The sequence below is a fragment of the Tenebrio molitor genome, chromosome 3, assembly GCF_963966145.1.
Source record: "Tenebrio molitor chromosome 3, icTenMoli1.1, whole genome shotgun sequence".
Lineage (NCBI taxonomy): Eukaryota > Metazoa > Arthropoda > Insecta > Coleoptera > Tenebrionidae > Tenebrio > Tenebrio molitor.
In genome coordinates, this window is record NC_091048.1 from 2,997,574 (window position 1) to 3,017,292 (window position 19,719).

Sequence of the window (19,719 nt, forward strand, 5' to 3'; positions counted from 1 at the left end):
AAACCAGTAGAAACGTGCGTTGGTTTTGACATTGAATGTGTCAAGGTATTTCCGACTTTTATCCGTTGAATCATTAATTGATCACACTTCGACACATAGTTGCTAAGCTTGTTATGACCCAATTTTCACATAATTTGTGTTATATGCGTAGGTCTCTAATGAGAATAGGTATATTAAAAAAAAAAAATGATCGAACTAGAAATTGGAAATGTAACTATTTTTTGTTAAAATTTGATTGATCTAGTGCCATTATTTCTTATCAAAAGTCATTATTGAGGATTTTGTGATATTAGTGCGTAAATTTCAAGGATTCAAGGTAGAACTTAAATTTTTTGAAACCGCCGCCATTTTAAACTATGATAAAAACAAGTCAGACAGCGCCACCTACAGCAACTAAAAATGTCATTTGGTTTCTTTTGAAAGAGTGTGTGAGATCTGTCTTTTTATATTCAAAAACGAACCAAAACAACAAGATTATACAGACGATTAAATCTACAATAAATACTGTTGCACGTTAAGAAAAAAGTATCTCGTTGGAATTTTTTGTGAGCGCAGCGGAATATTCAAGGCCTATACCGCAACGACTGTATTTACCGACACTGTAATGTTCCTAAACTGCGTTGATTCCTCAAAAAATGGGAGAGAATCAACAGAGCAGGTTTGAAAAGTCGCTAGGTTTGTTGACGACCAAGTTTGTAAATTTGTTACAAAAGTCGACCGGCGGTGTGTTGGATTTAAAAGTGGTACGTAAGAGTCTGACATTTGTTCTGTTCGCTGATTGATTTTGTGTGTATAAACAGGCTGCAGATTTACTGGCAGTGAGACAGAAACGCAGAATCTACGACATCACCAATGTCCTCGAAGGAATCGGCCTTATTGAGAAGAAAAGTAAGAACAGTATTCAGTGGAAGTAAAGTGATTCAAATGATGTCTCCACTCGTACGATTGCACTCACTTGAACTTTTACAGGCCGTACACGTACAAAGATGCCTTACCTGGCTGCAACACCCAGGAGTTTGCCATCAAAGTGTCGAACCTAAAAAAGGAAATTTCACAACTAGATGAGTTTGAACAAGAACTAGACAAGCACAAGTCTTGGATAGAGCAGAGTATAAAGAATACGACGGAAGATATGCAGACGCGCCGGTATTTATATGTAAATAACGAAGATTTATCAAAGATTTTATATGATGATGATACTGTCTTAGTATTAAACGCCCCAATTAATTTTACAACGCTGTGTTATCAGGTACATTATAAGACTAAAATACTGTCTTATTTTGATAAAAGTTTGAGTTGCAGAATTCGAACAATGTAAATTTTCTTAAAGTGCAGTCAAGGAGCAGTCCTATCGTAGCGAATGTATTGAGCTTACTCCAAGAACCAGAAAATAAGGTTCAAAAGAAACGGCCGAACGTGGTACTGTTACTGTTTACAAAAAAAAAAAAGAATTCATAAGTTATGGGTGTGTTTTAGGTTAATATTAAGAGTGAATTTGAGGAACCTGAGCGTAAAAAGAGACATTATGATGACGACGATGGTGATTTGGTGACGGCGGAGATACTGTTCAAGAAGTTTTCGAGCGATGTCGCTGCTGACGCCGCAGATCATGACGAAGTGCCGTCAGAAAAAGGTGACGCAACAGGACAAGGTCAAATAAATGTGTCATTTTTTTGTTTTTGCAGAATTAGACAGATTGATTCATTTGAGTCCTTTACGTTTCAATCAGGACTATTCGTTTGGTTTGATGGAAAACGAAGGCATTAGCGATTTATTTGATGTCAAACCCATTTCTGTATAGTGGAAGAGGTTGGTTTTTAGACCAATACTTAATAGTTGAAAGAAGTCTTTTTATTTGATGCCCCAACTGTGTCTTACTACTAATATTACGTTTCTTTAAGCAAAAGGTTTATAAGATGCAGTCTATTTACTTACGAAATGACTGTTAATATAAAGTTTCATTAAAAAATCTACATGTTTGTTTATTTGTTAGTTACACCCAGGGCAAAACATTTTTTGGCCGCGACTAGAATAAGTTCGCTTAGTTCCTTCAACAATGTAAATAGCTCGTGAAGGTGAAAAATAAAACCTGTACTCTACGTCCACTCCTCTGAACGGTTATTGTCAAATTATTTTTCTTCATGTGTGAACATTTCAACTCGGGTCACAGTGTAAAGTGGGCTGCGACTTTTCGCTTGTTGGCGCCATCTGGCGGCGTCCGTTGTAACAATTTTTCTTTGACAGCTGAGTTGACGATTTCGTACTGTCAAATTAATGGGAGATGGTAAGGCAGTGTGGTGAAAAATACAGTGAATTTATTGAGTAGAACTGAATAAAAAAACACAGAATATAACGTAGATATTTGAAAAACGGCACAAATCGTCCACGAGGAGATATGAGTAATAAGGAAAAGTTGCCAAAGCTTGTTGATGTTTACCGTTCCTCGAATTCCCTTGGCAGGAGGCAATTACCTTTTGTTGTTGATGAAAATTTAACGGTAATGTTAAAATGTTGTAATTTCTCGTCGTTACAGTGTTGCAAAGCAAATTTCTCCCTAGTTATTTGCCGACGTGTTTATCTGATTTTGCGGTATCAGGTGTTGTAACAAGCAACTTGACCTACAATGTTTTCTGTCACTTGGCTGTATTAAAGACAGTTGGAATTGCTTTCAGTTGGTTATGGATATACGGGGCTCCGGTCTGGTGTGTGATAACCCATTAGTGAGAGGAAAAGAACTTGAGGAGTTTACTCGTAAGTGTGAAACTTTGACTGAAAAGGAATTGCACTCAGCTCTACAAATTACCAAATCGGAACTGATGAACGTGCTTAACCAAAATGTGCCATGTGTTGGTTGCCGCAGAAGGTGAGTCTCACCTTAAAATGCCCATTTTCACTGGCTACCACTTTTATTTTGTCATTAAAAAATTTTCACTTCTACCAAAATTCTTACTGATCTAGATTGTTCCAGAACTCATTATTCCAGTCTCAAACTAAATTTTACATTAATTATCACCAAGTTATGTAAAAAATAAGAATTGTAAAGTCAATCTTATGCTACACATCAAAAACATTTATTGTCAAAAAAAAGTCACAGGTGTACCCGAGGGTAGGTCTTACACAAACGCAAAACTTGGCAGAGAATTAATATTTATAAATTTCAGTAATCAGACAATTAATTTTAAGTTATTAAAAAAATAAAATTTGGAATAGGTACTTCAGAAGGAACTAACAATTATCTAAGTTGGCTTTGACAAAATGACAGATGCATTGACAGCTCATGTCAAGTTCACAAATGGATGCTTTTTGTATTTGACATTTCACTATTCTTTTGATTTTAATGTAAATCATAGTAAATATGAGAAATGATCTGGTTATTGTCAGGAGTTCTGTCAAAATAATGTATAATGTGACTGTGGTCATCCATTAAAAATGAAAGAGATAATTGAGTGGCCAAGTCCCTTGCTACTCTTTATCTATTTAATTGTAGTTTGTGGGATGATAAAAATTGTCGCTGTACAGCGCTAGGCATTTAATATAACATACATGTTAGTGTCAAAAAGGAAATAGTTTTGAAAATGTTTTCCGTTTTGGGTTGCAGTGTTGAGAGATTATATTACCAACTGCTTAAATTCGGACATCCCACCTTGGATCCTCTGATGGTCAAATCCGATGGTATAATTACCATTAAAGATGAAAAGCAGACAATGCCTCAAATTCTTTGTTCCATTTTTCACGATCATTCGTAAGTTTTTCAAAAATCAGAGCTCTAAAATATTCGTTACAGTTTTTTTTTTACTACAATTCAATCGTTGTTTTAGTATTCGTTTAGCTAAATTAATAGAAAACCAACCAAAGAGAAGTAAGAAAAGTCTTCGGTGCCTTTTACATTCGTTGGATTCTCAACGCAGTCGTGTGTTGACACCGGTGTGGAGAGACGTGTGGGCCTGCATGCAGCAAGATTGCAAGAAAGACGTTTGCATCATTGAAGCACCTAGTCTTCACACCACACTTGAAACGTACCTGCGTAAGCACAGGTTCTGCGGTGAATGCAGGACCAAAGTCTTGAAAGGTTCCGTTTTCGAATTTGTTTGTCGACTCGTTTTACATTTTCGTTCGTAGCTTACACGTTGCTCATGGAAGAATCCGAACCCTGCAAGGAAAAGGGTTACATAACATCGTTATATGCGGGAATTAAGAGGTGTCTACCAGACAAACATATTCATTTACCAGTCAACACCGAATACATTACTAAATTGATCAGCCGTGCGGAGCCGGAACTGCTGGGAAGGTGAGTAACACTTGACCAAAATATTATTCCACAGAATAATACAAGAAATTTCCACCCCAGACGTTGCCATTGTTGACAAGAATTTACGAGTTCTACAAATAAATTCGTACCACTGCATAAAATTAACATGTTAACGTGCGTTAATGCTTTTTTATTGCATAAACACGCTCTAAGAATTATTGCACGTTGAATAAATTGCAATTATGCGCCAGAAAATCTGTAAACAGTTTCACAGCTTTTGAGCGTCGCATAAATTAAATCTGAATGAACGCCTGGTAATGTGGTGCATGTGTGGATTTAATTTTTTCCGCCGAATTGAACGAGATGGTTGTTATTTAGGACGGAAACGCTCCGTACGTGGCCAAAAATTAGTGCGTGTTTGTCCTTGTTGTGTCATTAAACTGCATTTAAAATTTCATTCAAATCGATTCGGTTTTTTACGAGAGTTGAGGTGGGTTGACCTGTTGCGACGATAACAGGCGTCGAATTAATAATCGAATGGGGTGTTTTTTGTTGCTGTAAAAAATTATTAAAAAAACAACACGCCAATTTAATTACATGTGACATGCCAAACTTGCGCCACTCAGCTGACACTACTAATCACTGCGCTAGTAAAATAAGAAGCCGGTGCCGTTTGTGAAGCTCTAAAAAGAAACTTTTTGCAATGACAAAAACATTTGCAGGAACTGGAGCACTTGGCGCCATGTTAATTACTGTGCCAGTTAAAAATTGATTGAAACTGAAAACCCAAACTGATGCCATTAAACTGGCAAACTTATGGCGCCAGTAATCTTTGCATGTGAAAGCTTGGCTTAACGCAATTCATTCTTTATTAATGTGAAACAAAGACATTTTAACAACAAATAATTGTTTCGCTCACAAATGATTTTTTCCACTATCTTTTGGAAGAAGTGAAATCTCAGAACAATCAGAACAAATTAAAAAAAAAACTTCTTTTAAAAATACGTGACATTGGCAACGCCCTTTAAAAAAGACAGTGATTCCATTATCTCAAACTGTTAACTTGTATAATATGAAAGAACACAGAAATGTAATTTGTAGATTGGTTGATAATTTGTTGCATTGTCCAGTCGCAGGGAGCGGCACGCCAAAACGTTGGAAATAGCCCAGGAGGAAGTCCTGACATGCTTGGGTATCTGCATGTACGAGCGCCTGCACAGGATTTACATGCGCATGCGAGAAGAAGAATGTACCTGCCAGGTGTTCGCCGCCGTAGCAGTGGACACCTTGAGTCGCAGTTTCGAGACCGCCGTCGAACGTAAGCAGGGATACTCCCAGTTGGAACTGTTGTACGCCGAGCTGGCCAGGGAAGAACAACAGAAACAAATACGAAAAGAACAAAAAAAGATCAAGCGCAAGCGCAAAAAGGGCAAGACCTCCGACCAAGACGGCAAAGAAAACTGCAACGACTGCGAGGAAGACTTCGAAGACAAAGACGATCTAGACAGAAGCTGCTCGTGTTCCCACAACCAGAACGAACTGGGCTGCTACAGCTGCGAGGAGTTGCTGTCGCCGCTGAAAAACAGTTTCCTGAAGTGCAGTGAAGACCTGAACAGTGAATACGAGTGTAAAAGTCTTACGAGTAAACAGAACAGCCTGAGGTGTAGTACTAACGAATTATGGATAGATGATTGCAAATGTGAGAACGACATCAAAGAGAACAAGAAGAACGTGTACAAATGTAACAATTACCTGTCGCCGGTTAATTTTAAGAAGGAGAACGGATCGACCAGCGATCACTCTCACGACTACGGTTATTCTTCGGAAAACAACAACGGATGCTGCGAGACGGCTTCGCTCATATCGAGTATTTCCAGTTCTCCGGAAGGGTCTGAGTTGGCCTGCTACGACACGTGCTGCCAACACGAAAGCGACTCACTCTCGGGGCTCAGGCACGGGGAGCACCCCAGCTTACAGCAGATGTTGGAGGTTGGTCTCGATACATTAATTACTTTTTCTATTTTGCGTTTAAACAAAGCTATTACAGCACTCAAAAGAATGCGTTAATGATAGCTGATTTGAGTGCTGTAATACACCAGTACAATTTACATTTTCAAGGTTGGTAACTTTCAATGTCAAACATCAAATGCTAAATAACTGTAAGCAAACGATATGATAACTTCAAATTGAACTGTCAAATGTTCCACTGTAACATTTGTATTACCAACCACTATAAAATTCCCCAAATTTTAAAACTGATTCTTCATTTAAAAAGGCGCAAATAGAAAAAAATAATGTATGATATCTCGTTTATAAGACATTTTGTAGCTCATTATTCCTCACGGCACTTCTCGCAAGCTCGTCGTGCCCTAAACCCGTGGTTGCTACAAAATGCTTCTTGTAAGACTAGTATCAGAATATACCGTGAGACACTGTTGACGTTTAGGGTTTTGATGTTCAATCGTTTTAATTTAAAAGAAATGAAGTATGTAGAATATTAGAAAATAATACAATTTTATTGACAATCATAGAAAATGTTCAAAGTGTTTTCCCTCGGCTTGAATATAACTGTTAACTCTCCGTTTCTAATTTTGTATTGAATTTTGAACGTCACATTGACAGTTCAAATCAATTTGTCAACAGTGTTGCCAATCTAATTTAAAAGTCATAGTCTACATTAATTATAAATTTAAAGTCAATTTTTTTAAAGCAATTGTCAATGTCAAAATTCCCTTAAAGACCAGGGTGTACCACCCTAAAACCTTTCGTTTTGGAACATCTGTATCGTAAAATCTCCCTAGATCAGGTTTGAGGTTATCTCAATGGTTTTCAAAAGTCAGAAAAGTTTCAGGTGTAAGCAAATTTTATACCAAAAGATAATAATGACACTAAAAAATACAACTGAACATATTCAGTAGCGCAAGTGCCTTTACATCAAAATACTACCGGGTGACTATAAATGAATGACTTTTTTTTTCTTAAGTTGTGAACATTTTTCAAAAATTACTTTGGAAAACCTAATATCATCACATTAAAAACGAATTGACAGCAGAATAGCCAGCAATAATATTGGGTGATTCAAAATGATTGTGGATAAATATGACAACTATGTACGAAAATGTATGTGGCAACTCTGTGGATAGAATAGAGTTGACATTTCTTTGACAGTTCATAGTCGCACAATTTTGAAAATTGTCAAATCAATGTGCAATGGTATAAAAAAAAACAAATGCACGCAAATGAAATGTCATGCAAATGTCAACTCTACTCCACTCACACAGTTGCCACATCAATTTTCGTACGGTTGGTGGACAAAAAAAACTGGGACACTCACAATTTCTTACATTTGTACAAGCTTTTAATTGTCAAAATTAAGTCAAAATAAAACTGACTGTTACAATCACTGATGACAGTTATCTTGTCAGCTGTAATGCAGAATCTAACTGAATTCCAAAAACACCTACATATTTAGACAACGCCTTGAGGAGGGTATTTTGAATCACCCAATATTACCAACGTATGAAAAAAGGCACATTCATTAGTAGTCACCCGGTATTATTGACGCTGCCACTTGAGGCACACTCGTAGAAATGTTACCAAAAACATTTTTACGTTGGTACCAAGAACTGTCACACCAAATTTCTTCTTGTCGAGTTTAAATTGAATCGAAACGTCATTTTCAGGGGTGCAGCGAGGACGAGGACGACAGCAACTGCAAGTTAACACCCGAAGAAGTGTGGGAGTTTGAAAATAACAACAAACATCTAATCGAAAAACGACAAGAATTACGAGAGGCACTGAAGAAGAGGTTCATCGACTTTTGTGCGTACGGTCCGCTGCCAGTGCCTCGCTTACTCGTTCAGACAAAATATGCTTCAAATTGATTTGTAGGGGTCCATTGATTTTTCCGTGATTTTACAATATTCGGTTTTCTTTTCGTAACAGAAACGCAATTTTATTTACCTTGATGTATTTTTTATGCCCTATTATACACATTTTCATAGCACATTATCTTTTTTAAATTATCGAAAAGTCGTAATGAGAAGCTGAGTACGTCTACACATTATTATTAACGTATTTGTTACATTCCACTATGGGTTATTGTTATAATTTGTTTTGTATAGAGTTGGTGTGCACGCACCAGTTCTGACTCTATGTAAATTAAATAAAGAAATTAAAACATGTTTCTATTTCGAATCGGATATGTTTACAAATTGGTCTTATAGGAATTGAGATATGCACAGACAGGCGTTGGTGCCGCCGAACCCGAACGCGTTCTTCAGAGCTATCCGCTTATCGCTGCTCCACCTTTGACTCTCGACAGGGACAAGATTTAAACTGTCGTCTTCGACGTCGTCCAAGTTAACCGTCGGAGGAAAAATTCCTTCCTCCACCGCTTTTACGGTGAACACGGTTTCCAGATTTCCGGCGGCGCCCAACAAGTGCCCGTGAGCCCCTTTAGTCGACGACACCGCCAAACTCTTGTGGTGGCCTTCAAACAGCGTCTTTATTGCTTTTATTTCGATGGCGTCTCCGATGGGAGTCGAAGTCGCGTGAGCGTTCACATAACCCACGTCCTCCACCTTGATCCTTGCGTCATCCACGGCCCTCCTCATGGCCAAAATGGCGCCGGTCCCATCAGGCCGAGGTGCGGTCAGGTGAGAAGCATCCCCCGAGAGTCCATACCCTAGGATTTCTGCATAAACGTGAACTTGCCTGGACAAAGCGTGATCCAATTCTTCCAAAATTAAAATCGCGCTGCCTTCACCCATCACGAACCCCTCTCTGTGTTTGTCGAAGGGTCGGGAGCCCTTCTCCGGCGAGTCGTTGTACGAAGTACTCAGAGCCCGCAGTCTGCAAAACGCCGCTATCGCCAAGGGGGACACGCAAGCTTCGGCGCCGCCGCAAACCATCACGTCCGCGTCCCCGCTGCGGATGAACCTGAAGGAGTCGCCGATGGCGTGGGCCCCCGAGGCGCACGCGGTGGACACGGCGTGATTGGGGCCTCGGAGGCCGTACTTGATGCTGATGTGGCCGGCGGACATGTTGGGGAGTATTCGCGGGACGAAGAACGGGCTCACTTGGTTGTAGCTTTTTTTCAGAGCTTCGTTGGTGGCGCAAATGTCTTCCAGGTCGACCATGCCCATACCCACCGCCACCCCTGTCCGTTCCTTCACCCCGTCGTCCATCTCCAGTAGTTTGGCGTCGTTTAGCGCTTCTTTCGCGGCAAGTAGCGCGTAACTGGTGGCTGGTCCCATTGTTTTTAGCTCTGCTTTCGTGAAGTGATTTGCGAGTTTTATTCGTTCGCCGTTTTCCTTTACAAGGCCGCCTATTCTGCATGGCAGGTTTTGGTAATCATGACCTTCTAGTTTTGTTATTCCCGATTTTCCTGCGACTATGGCTTTCCATGCTTCCTTCACGTTTGTTCCCACCGGAGACACTACTCCAATTCCGGTCACCACAACCCTCCTCTGCATATTTCGTCAATTTTCATCTAATTAACCTCGAAAACGTCTTCAGCAGTTATTTAAAAGATGAATTTTTCAAATGTGGTAGAACAAAAACAGTTTTGAGGTTAGATTGGTGTCCGCGAACTTTGCCGGCTGTTCAGATTTCAAATAATGCATCCTGTAATTATTGTACTGTCATTATTATTTTCCTGTGAAGCATATAAAAATATTTCTAGAAAGTAATATAGCTGTTCGTCAGCCGAAAAAAGAAAATAGTTCAAAAGAGTCAATACATTAGCTATTATGGCCATTATTCACTCAGATCAGATGATTTACTTCACTCCCCTACGACTCGTTTGTAAACTTCATCTTCGTGAATAATGGCTATCATAATCGCTGATATAATAAGATCTGTTCATCAAAAATTTGCGAAAATCATTTCCAGGGTCATCAAATTTTAAATGTACGTAATTTGGTAGTGCTTATATAGACCACCAACTTTACAAGTAGGATGTAAAATGTTACTTCTGTACCAGGAAATTTGGTGCAGAATCCTAAAAATTTTGGTGTTTTCTCAAAGTAAACAACCGAAAAGAGCCCAAAATCATTAATTTTTTATGAATGTATAATTGGAATAAATATTTTCCGTTTTGTGATTGCATTTTGAGTGTCACATTCTGAGATTATATAGTTTTTAGGTTAATAATAATTAGATAATATACCTATTTTAATCCATTTTCATAAAGTAAAACGCCCCAAATTAAATAAACCAAATATCTTTACATCAAAACATTTTCATTAAATTCTAATCACGGATTTTATTTCTCTATTATGGTTTCATAACGTGTACCAAATTTGAACTGCATCGAAGGAAATTTAATTTTTAAAGTGATAGTTTTTTGCCTGCTGTAACTAGGTAATTAATTTTAACAAAAAAGTAATACCCAATTTTTGTGGCCGTGAACAGTATTTGTGTGCAACCGTACGCAAAATGAGCACTTCGCGTGCCTAGAGCAGGCCGCGAAATTGAATTTCGCAGCCGTTGCCTTGACGACGGCCGTAAAAGTAAAAGTCATTTCAATATTTATTTATTATCACAATTACAACATATCTATCTCTATATTTGCGGTGTGATCTTACAAAATCTGGATTGGGTACAGTTAAAGTTTGATTTATGCCAGTTTTTGTGTCAGGAACGGCCGCTATTAGTACAGAATTTTCATCCGGTTTGAAGTTCCCGCCAATTTCAAATGGAGTGGTCGCCTGATGATTCGATGATTGACGTATTGACGAGTCGGTAAAAAAGATCGATCTAGAACAGACACGTATGAATTAGGTTAATTTTCCACCGGTCAAAAAGGGAAATATCTAGTAACTAGTAAGTAGTAACATAACCTGAATCCTGAATGGCATCAACAGACATTTTGGTTTATTTGTCTCTTCGCACGGCATCTGATATTTCCACGATTAAAATAATTCCAGTAAATAGGTAAGCCAATGCAACATTATCCGACAGGGTTTTCACATTCTTCTTGTTACATCAGTCTCAAAGTCACTGTAACATTTTTTATATTGCTGTTTCGATTTTTCAGGTTTCAAATGCGACACTGCACAATTTATAATCTTTTTTTAACTCTGGATGAGTACACGGAACAAGAGCTGCATATTTGCGGTATAATCTTACAAATTCTGGATTGGTGACAGTAAAAGTTCGTTTTATGTCAGTTTTTGTGTCAGGAACGGCCACTATTAATACAGAATGTTCATCCTTGATGTCATCGATAGACATTTTGGTTAGTTTGTCATCGTCTCTTCGCATGGCTCCTAATATTCCCATGATTAAAATGACCTAAAAAAAGGGCAGATTATACAGCAAATTGATCTGGTCTCGTGTCAATACCTTACACTTTTTCACCTGATAACCAACTGACTTTTTTTCAAAAAAGGTACAATTTCAGAAACTTCGTAACACCAATGCCATCCCGTATGTTCAGCGTGAGCTTCAACATTGAATATGTGCTCCATAAAGTTGAACTTTTCACTGTTTTTGATTTTTCCATTAAATAAGCCAAAATAACATTCTCCGACACCGTTTTCACATTATTTTCATTACACCGCTCTTTAAAGTCATTGTAACACTTATCGTACTGCCGTTTGGACTTTTCTGGTATTAAATTGGACACTGCACAATCTGGGGAAGTAGACGGAACAAAAACGCTGTAATTTTTTTGCGACATTTTTCCAATTTTTCTCAAAATGAATTGTTTTATTTATGTCGTTTCCATAGCGACATGGCGACATGTAGGCCGACTTTATTTTTATTGACAGTGAAGGAAATTTTACTTGTTCATTTTATAATTACAAATTTTCGGGTTGCACACAAAATGTTGTGTACACCTTGGCTACGAAATCCTTTGACGATCTCTAGATTGTCTTGTCTCGGCCGCAAAGCGGCCTTGACGACAATTTTTCTCTCGGTTCGTCAAAGTAGGATTTCGCAGCCTTGCTATACAAATAACTATTATGCATCTATAATACTTTCATAATTTAGTTTTAAAGTAATTTTCGTGTTTGTCATAAGTGATGATACACCCGGTACATAGTTGTAGTATTTGACAATTTAACCTTGAAGTCGTTGAAGCTAAAGTTCTCCCAGAGCTGCAGCGGTTTTATGGCAGGGCAATAGTAGTTATTACGCCTGTTGAGATGCCGATACGCGACATGAACAGACCCCTGTCAATCATCATTTTCGTTCTATACCTGTCAGTTTACAGGGTAGAACTTTGAATTTTGAACGCTGCTCCCATGGCAGATTCGGTTATTCCCACTTTTACAACATCCCTCATAAAGTACTTTAGTTGTTAAAACCGTAAAATTCACTTATGTTTAGACAAACTTTACCCGCCAGTCGTCTCTGGTAGGGGTGGGTGGCTACCTGGCCCGAGCGGTTAAATATAGCTGGAGGCTATGATTCTTACAATACAATTCAATATAAGAAGCTTAATCTAATATTTAACATGACATGTTTGTACACTCACCATGAGCCGTCCTCGATGGATAAATATTTTTTAACACCACGGACAAATAATGAGATTGTTCTAAATAAACTAAATTTAAAAAAATTAAAAACCATTGCAAAAAGACTGGGCTTAAGAAACTATTCACAATACAACTCGAAGACTAAATCAGACCTCATAAAATTAATTCTAAAAGAAGAGCTCGATGCTGGCGACTGGTTTAATAAATTAAGTAGACTCAATATTAAAAAATTAAAATCGATTGCTGAAAAACTAGTTATAAAAATAAAGCAAAATAGTAAAAAAACAGATCTAGTGAATCGAATTTTAGATAATGTAAACAATGAAAATTTAAATACTGTTCTTAAAGAAATCGGGTCGCAAAGTTTAGAGGAATTATTAGAGGAAACCATGTCAAAAAACGAATCGACTCAGAATACAACGATAAAAGAATTAAGAAAAATTGCTAAAGAAAAGAATATCAAAGGTTACTCTAAAATGAAGAAGGCAGAATTATTACAAAAAATTAATGACCAACCGTTCGCTTTCGAAGATAGTTATTTTACAGTTTTCAAAAAAATCTAAAATTAAAATAATAGAAGAAAAAACAAAAGCTGAATACACTAAAAAATGGGGGAGACACAAAGTTTACTATAAGGTTATATTAGTGGAAGACGAAGAAACATCCGAGTCTGATCTTTCATACATAATTATGAAAAAAATTACTACCATTAGAGAGGGATTAAATGAAATGATTAAAATAGTAAAACAGAAAACAAATTTCAAAGAAGGAGATTTAATGAATATAGTGATTAATCATCCTGATCTTTGGAATCCTATTTCCACAGGGTTATCAAGAACTTCTGATATTGACAATTTATTAAACAAAATTCAAAGTATCTTAACTTCAAATCAAGATTTAGATATATACGGTTGTACATTTTATGCTGAAGTAGTTAATATGCCTAGAGGTGCTACTAATGCGAAAAGATTGCTAAATATAGCAGAAGACTCACGAACAAAGAAAAGCATAACACCGATAAAAAACAAAGATAATTTATGTTGTCCAAGAGCTGTTATTGTTGGATTAACTTATCATACAAATATTATACTTGGTAGAGAATATGATCATAATGATATAAGATACATAAGAATGGGAAGAAATTTACAAACTACTTTAGCTCAAGAACTATGTAATCAACTTGGGGAATATAATAGAAATTATTTTACTTTAGATGATATTGCGAATATAGAAAGATTATTAAATATTCAAATAAAAATCGTAGCAGCCGAATGTTTTAATTCTATAATATATTCAGGACTTGAAAAAGATGTAAAAGTTTATTTATATAAAAATGGAAATCATTTCGATACAATCAATAGTATGACAGGTTTGTACAGTCAGTCTTATTATTGTGAAAAATGTGATAAACCATATCAAAATAAAGACGGACATAAATGCAAAACGAAGGATAAAATATGCGTACCTAATGTGTTTCAAGTCTAATCACAAAGAAGACTGTTCAAAAAGAATATATTGTGAAAAATGTAATAGATATTGGCAAACACATCGCTAATTTAGTTATATCTCACGATTCTAGCGGAAATGTTAATTGTTTTAAGACTAACGAAGATTTCTGTAAATGGTTAATTTCTAGAGATCATCGAGGACACACAGCTATTGCACATTATTCTAAAGGTTATGATTCTTACTTTAGGTATTCTAAAATATTGCGTTGAAAACGGTATTAAACGTTTCTGCGTATATAATGGATCTAAAATAATGTTAATGGAAATAAAATCAATTAATTTAAGAATTATTGATAGTAGTAATTTTGTTCAAGGACCTTTAAAAAACTTCCCTAAAACATTCGGTCTAAAAGAACTTAAAAAAAAACAGAATGTGTCGTAAAGACGCACGATAGAAGTGAAACTTTTGTATTACAGGGAAACATTGTAATTATTCATCAATCACTTTTAAATAGCATATTATTCACAACAAAATTGTATATTTTAATGAAGAAAATAAATTATAAACAACGATAACACTAAACAATATCGAAATGCGTAACTCATTGTTCATTTTTAAGCCTCCAAATTAAAGAGAAGACATTATCGATAAATGCCGTGAGTGTGACAAAGACAGATACACAATTACATTTAAGTGAGATGGAAATATTGGCGCAACCGTTGTGTGAGACTGTGTTTACCCCCACCACTTTTCGTCACACAAAAAGGTTGCCGATCAGAATTTCAAGACCCTCCCATAAAAAGTTTCACTTCAAAATATTATTATTTCCCACATTTCTTCAATACAACAGAAAATCAGAATTATATTGGAAAAATACCTGATACAGAATACTATGGTGTTAATTCTATGAAACCAAAAGAAAGGGAAGAGTTTTTAGAATGGCATAAACAAAAAAGAAAAGAAAATTATTTGTTTGATTTTAAAAAAGAACTTTATGATTATTGTAATTCTGATGTTGATATATTAAGAAGAGGATGTCTTGAATTAAGAAATCAGTTTCTAGAAATTGCTAATGTAGATCCTTTTAGATATATTAATATTGCAGGTGTTTGCTTGGCTATATATAGATCAAAATATATTAGGAAAGATACAACAATAGCTGTTGTTGATAATCTGAAAAAAGATCAATATTCTCAACAATCAATTTCATGGTTAAATAGTTTTCATAATCCAAATATAAAACACGCATTAAACAATGGTGAAGTGAAAATATGTGGATCAAAAGTTGACGGATTTGATAAAAAATCCAATACTGTTTACCAATATCACGGGTGTTTTTGGCATGGTTGTACTAAATGTTATAGTTCAGATTTTATTAATATGGAAGATCTTTATGAGAAAACAATAGAAAGAAGCGAGCAAATAAAAAAAGCTGGTTATAACTTAATAGAAATGTGGGAATGCGAGTGGACGAAGTCAAAAGAATATAAGAAAGAAATGAAACAAATTGAAGAAGAAATCAAGGAATTGGAAAAACTTAATCCTAGAAACGCATTCTTTGCCTCTTTGGTGGAAGAACGAATGCAACAAAATTGCGCGTTAAGGGAAAGAAATTGAAATATGTATATAGATATTTGCAGTTTATATCCAACAGTACAATGTTACGATGATTATCCAGTTGGACATCCTACTAAAATATTCAAACCTCGTACGTATAATTCAGATTGGTATGGCTTAATAAAATGTGCAATTTTACCACCAAAAGGTTTGTATCACCCCGTTTTACCTGTTAAGAATAAAACCAAATCTGGTGATGAAAAACTAACATTTCCATTATGTCAATAATCAAAAAGATAAATGTTCTCATACAGAATCTCAAAGAATTATCAGAGGAACTTGGTGTACAAACGAGGTAGAAAAAGCAATTGAAAAGGGTTACAAAATAATAACTATTGATGAAGTTTGGCATTTTTACAAAAAATCATCAAATTTATTTTAAGGATATGTGAAAGCGTTTATGAAAATTAAATTAGAAACAAGTCCTTGGCAGGATGATTTTGAATCAGAAGAAGAATATAGAAAAGCCGTAAAAGAAAATCTAGGTATTGAATTGGGTAAAATAGAAAATAATCCTGGAAAGAGGGCTGTTGCGAAAATATGCTTAAATTCCTTATGGGGTAAATTTGGGCAAAGACAAAATATGGGTGCAACAGAATATGTTACGGATGTTAAAAGGTTTTATGAAATTTTATTAGACGAGAAACTTGATAATATACGTATAAACGATATAAATGAAAATCGTACGACACTCATTAATGACCAATAGAAAAATTAGTTCACGAGCCATAACCATGGCAACAAAAAAATTTCTTGGAAATTTTTTGTAGGTAGACCAACCTAACTGTGATTAATAAGTGGAAATTTTTTCAGCCAATCAAAATCATTTATTTTGTTGTTGTCTTGGTTATGGCTCGTGAACTAATTTTTCTATTGGTCTTTAATGAGTGTCGTACGATTTAAAAATTTATAATTGAAGAAGCATAATGTCCGTGTCGTTGCGATTTTCTTACCGAATATGCCCTCGTGCATTGATTAATATCCGGAAATTTTATTCTCATGCATTTCCAAAACGTAATTAGCCCTCGTGTTCCACTCGGGCTAATTAATACGTTTTAGAAATGCATTCGAAAAAATTTCCGGAAATAATCAATGCACTAGGGATATTATAAGTGAAAATATGTTACAAATTGATTATAAGTTAAAAGATTGCTATGTAGAAAATGATTTCAATACCAATATATGCTTTTACAACTGCAAACGCAAGACTAAGATTATACGAAATGTTAGATAAATTAGGAAAAAGCGTAGCATATTATGACACAGATAGTATTGTATATTTTATATAGATGATGGAAAAAACACTGTTAAAACAGGCTGTCTATTGGGAGATTGGACAGACGAATTAGGTAAAGGCGTATGGATAATAGACTGGATATCAACAGGTCCAAAAAGTTATTGTTATAAGACTAATACAGGTAAAGTTGTTTGTAGAATAAAAGGATTTACCTACGTTAAATTATGAAACGTCCGAAAAGATTAATTCCGATAGCATGAATAATATTTTAGAAAAGTCCAGCAGAGCTGTTCCAAAGTCAAAGACGAACAAAACTAAAGAAATTTTAAATAAAATAGAAACAAAGGTTTTGTTTATGACAAGAGAGTTATTGTAGAAAACTTTGATACAACACCATTTGGATATTAATCCTTTTCGTAGTTAATTAATAATCCTTTTTTATTGTTACTAGGTAATGAATTGTTTATTATACATTATTATGTCTCTTGACGGGAGTAATGGCCAGCAGTTTAGACTAGTTTTTTTATTTATAAATAAACTGAACATATTTACATTATTATTGGTAGGGAACATATATATATATATATATATGCAAATGGAAAAAAATATTAAATAAATTACCTTTCTAGTTTTGTACTTGAATTTTATTTTTTGAAGAATATTAATAAACCACTCACATTAACTTAATAGTTAGTTCATTCTAATTTTCTTTTTCTATTTTCTCTTTTTCTCAAATCGTTAATGGTTTTTACACTAGAGTCTTCTGTTTTGAATTTGAATAGTTTGAGAGGAAGAGGATATCTCTCCCAAAGAAAACCCAATACTCTTAGTTGACAATTATTTAAAAAGTTCGCTGGGATCACTATCTCTTGTCCTATTTCAAATACAGGATGTGCCGATTTATTTAGAGAATCATAGAAATCATCGAATACTCTCATGAATTCAATGGGGGTAAAACCCCATAGATAAAAAAGGTCTTTCTTCTTTTCTACATATTTCCTAAATCTTATATGTCTGTACTCTTCTCCTGGGCAATGTTTGGATTCAAATTTGTTGATAAAAACTCTTATATCTAATTTCCGAAGTTTCTTGATACAATTCCAGTTTTCACGGGCCTTAAAGATAACATCAATTAATCAACAACAATCAATAACATAACTTATAAACTTACATGATCATTGGTCGATTTCCGCTTTAAATTTTATTTGGTTAGCTCTAATATCGCTTCTTAACCGTTCGAGTTCCAACTCTTTTTCGAGCTCCATTTTGCCCTTTATCTGTTCGAGTTCCAGCTCCATTTTGCCCTTTATCTGTTCGAGTTTCCACTCTAACCGTTTTATCTTGAGCTCCATTTTACCCTTTATCTTCTCGAGTTCGAACTCATTCTGTAGCTGTGCATTCGTTAGTTCGCCTTTTAGATGCGTATTTTCCATTCGCATCTTAACAATATCGTCCTCATCTTCATCCATCTGAGAATCAGATATACAGTGCCTTTTTTTTAACGCTGGTCATAGGGATTTACATGCTAAAAAGTTTAGGGTCTGTTAATGAGCTTTTTAGTAGGAATTTTTAAGTGAAATTTGGTAGGATATTAGATTAGTATTTTATAAATCAATTTCAGTTCGGCCCATCGTACAAAACAAAATAATCACGGAATTAGAGCAAAAAGAAGTTTATTAAATTTAGCACATGGCTTGCCAAGTAGGCTGACGTAATGTAAACTCAACAAATGTCAAACAGTAACAATTCTCAATGGACACCTTTTCAAATAAAGAAATGATGCAAGATACTAACCAAGACGATCATAAAAATTTTGTCGGAACATTTTGTAACTGTCTAACGATTATAAAACCTTCTGGGCAAAAAATAGTGTAAAAAATTAAAAGTATTTTTTTTAATTAATTCCGTAATTATTTTATTCTGTAGTATAAAATAAACTGAAATTGATTTATAAAATACTAATCTAATATTCTGCCAAATTTCACTTAAAAATTCCTGATGAAGCTTATTAACAGGATCCAAAGTTTTTGTCATGTAAATTCCTATGGCCAGCGTTAAAAAAAAGCACTGTATATATATACCGGGTGGGGCATCGTATACGCGCACGCGAGAAATCCAGACTTCTAATTAAATAAAATTGTCGAAATTTTCCAGACTTACCTGGCTATTGGTAAGGTACATTTCATAATTTTTTGATAATTTTTCACTTACAAACAAAGCCAAAAAAAATTAAAATGTAAATTTCAACCAAAAAGTCAAATTCTGATTTTTATACTAACCTATCCAGATTCACTTCCTATAATTATTTACGAAATCTACGGAAAAAAATACCAATTAGATTTTGAATTAAACGCAATTTTACATTTCAACTTTCAAAATCTTTTTTATTTATGACCTGCTACTTGTGGTGTCGTAAATTTAGGTGACAATGGAAACTGTCAATTTTATGGCAAAAAGGTTTAAAACGGTGGGCTATACCTTTGTTGGGAAATTATACCATTGTGCCGTAAATCACCCGTCTGGTTTACGTTTAAATAAAAAAGCGAATTATTTAGCTAGCCAAGTCAAAATTTGTAATTGTGCCACCAGGGTTTGATGCGCTAGCAGATACAGATTCATTTAGTGTAAAAACTTTGTAGGTAAATTAACAGTTAATTTCAGAAAACTAATAAAACTGT

General features: G+C 35.2%; 3 protein-coding genes and 1 long non-coding RNA gene across 5 annotated transcripts in view; 2 read left to right on the top strand and 2 right to left on the bottom strand.

Moving 5' to 3' along the window:
* Nucleotides 1-310: 310 nt before the first annotated feature.
* Nucleotides 311-1,973, top strand: E2f2 (E2F transcription factor 2). 2 transcript variants are annotated; one of them, XM_069043434.1, is made up of 6 exons: nucleotides 311-743; nucleotides 801-910; nucleotides 970-1,249; nucleotides 1,303-1,419; nucleotides 1,477-1,633; nucleotides 1,686-1,973. In XM_069043434.1, the coding sequence occupies exons 1-6, from the start codon at nucleotides 636-638 to the stop codon at nucleotides 1,799-1,801; spliced, it is 888 nt and encodes a 295-aa protein (XP_068899535.1). In that variant the 5' UTR covers nucleotides 311-635; the 3' UTR covers nucleotides 1,802-1,973. The 2 variants fall into 2 exon arrangements, with proteins under 2 accessions (XP_068899535.1, XP_068899534.1); XM_069043433.1 differs by having other exon boundaries at nucleotides 318-743; nucleotides 1,291-1,419.
* A 262-nt stretch (nucleotides 1,974-2,235) lies between these two features.
* LOC138127373 (gametogenetin-binding protein 2-like) lies at nucleotides 2,236-8,432 on the top strand. The gene is made up of 7 exons (XM_069043430.1): nucleotides 2,236-2,497; nucleotides 2,673-2,863; nucleotides 3,599-3,742; nucleotides 3,819-4,069; nucleotides 4,120-4,288; nucleotides 5,380-6,238; nucleotides 7,933-8,432. Exons 1-7 carry the CDS (start codon nucleotides 2,396-2,398, stop codon nucleotides 8,131-8,133), a joined length of 1,917 nt encoding a protein of 638 aa, XP_068899531.1. The 5' UTR covers nucleotides 2,236-2,395; the 3' UTR covers nucleotides 8,134-8,432.
* On the bottom strand, nucleotides 8,424-10,041 carry LOC138127374 (3-oxoacyl-[acyl-carrier-protein] synthase, mitochondrial). Its single transcript, XM_069043431.1, has one exon. It carries the CDS (start codon nucleotides 9,724-9,726, stop codon nucleotides 8,470-8,472), a length of 1,257 nt encoding a protein of 418 aa, XP_068899532.1. The 5' UTR covers nucleotides 9,727-10,041; the 3' UTR covers nucleotides 8,424-8,469.
* A 730-nt stretch (nucleotides 10,042-10,771) lies between these two features.
* The window catches only part of LOC138126435 (uncharacterized), a 134,696-nt gene continuing 125,748 nt past the window's right edge, over nucleotides 10,772-19,719 (bottom strand). The window contains exon 4 of the long non-coding RNA XR_011157811.1: nucleotides 10,772-11,011. This is a non-coding gene — a long non-coding RNA (uncharacterized lncRNA). The remainder of the gene's footprint in view (nucleotides 11,012-19,719) is intronic.

Coding starts and splice junctions, on each gene's coding strand:
- LOC138127374 (XM_069043431.1), bottom strand. CDS start 9,726: ATGCAGAGGAGGGTTGTGGTGACCGGAATTGGAGTAGTGTCTCCGGTG.
- LOC138127373 (XM_069043430.1), top strand. CDS start 2,396: ATGAGTAATAAGGAAAAGTTGCCAAAGCTTGTTGATGTTTACCGTTCC. Junction 4,289..5,379: donor GAGCCGGAACTGCTGGGAAG/GTGAGTAACACT, acceptor TGCATTGTCCAG/TCGCAGGGAGCGGCACGCCA. Junction 6,239..7,932: donor GCTTACAGCAGATGTTGGAG/GTTGGTCTCGAT, acceptor CGTCATTTTCAG/GGGTGCAGCGAGGACGAGGA.
- E2f2 (XM_069043433.1), top strand. CDS start 636: ATGGGAGAGAATCAACAGAGCAGGTTTGAAAAGTCGCTAGGTTTGTTG. Junction 744..800: donor GTGTGTTGGATTTAAAAGTG/GTACGTAAGAGT, acceptor GTGTATAAACAG/GCTGCAGATTTACTGGCAGT. Junction 911..969: donor AAGAACAGTATTCAGTGGAA/GTAAAGTGATTC, acceptor GAACTTTTACAG/GCCGTACACGTACAAAGATG.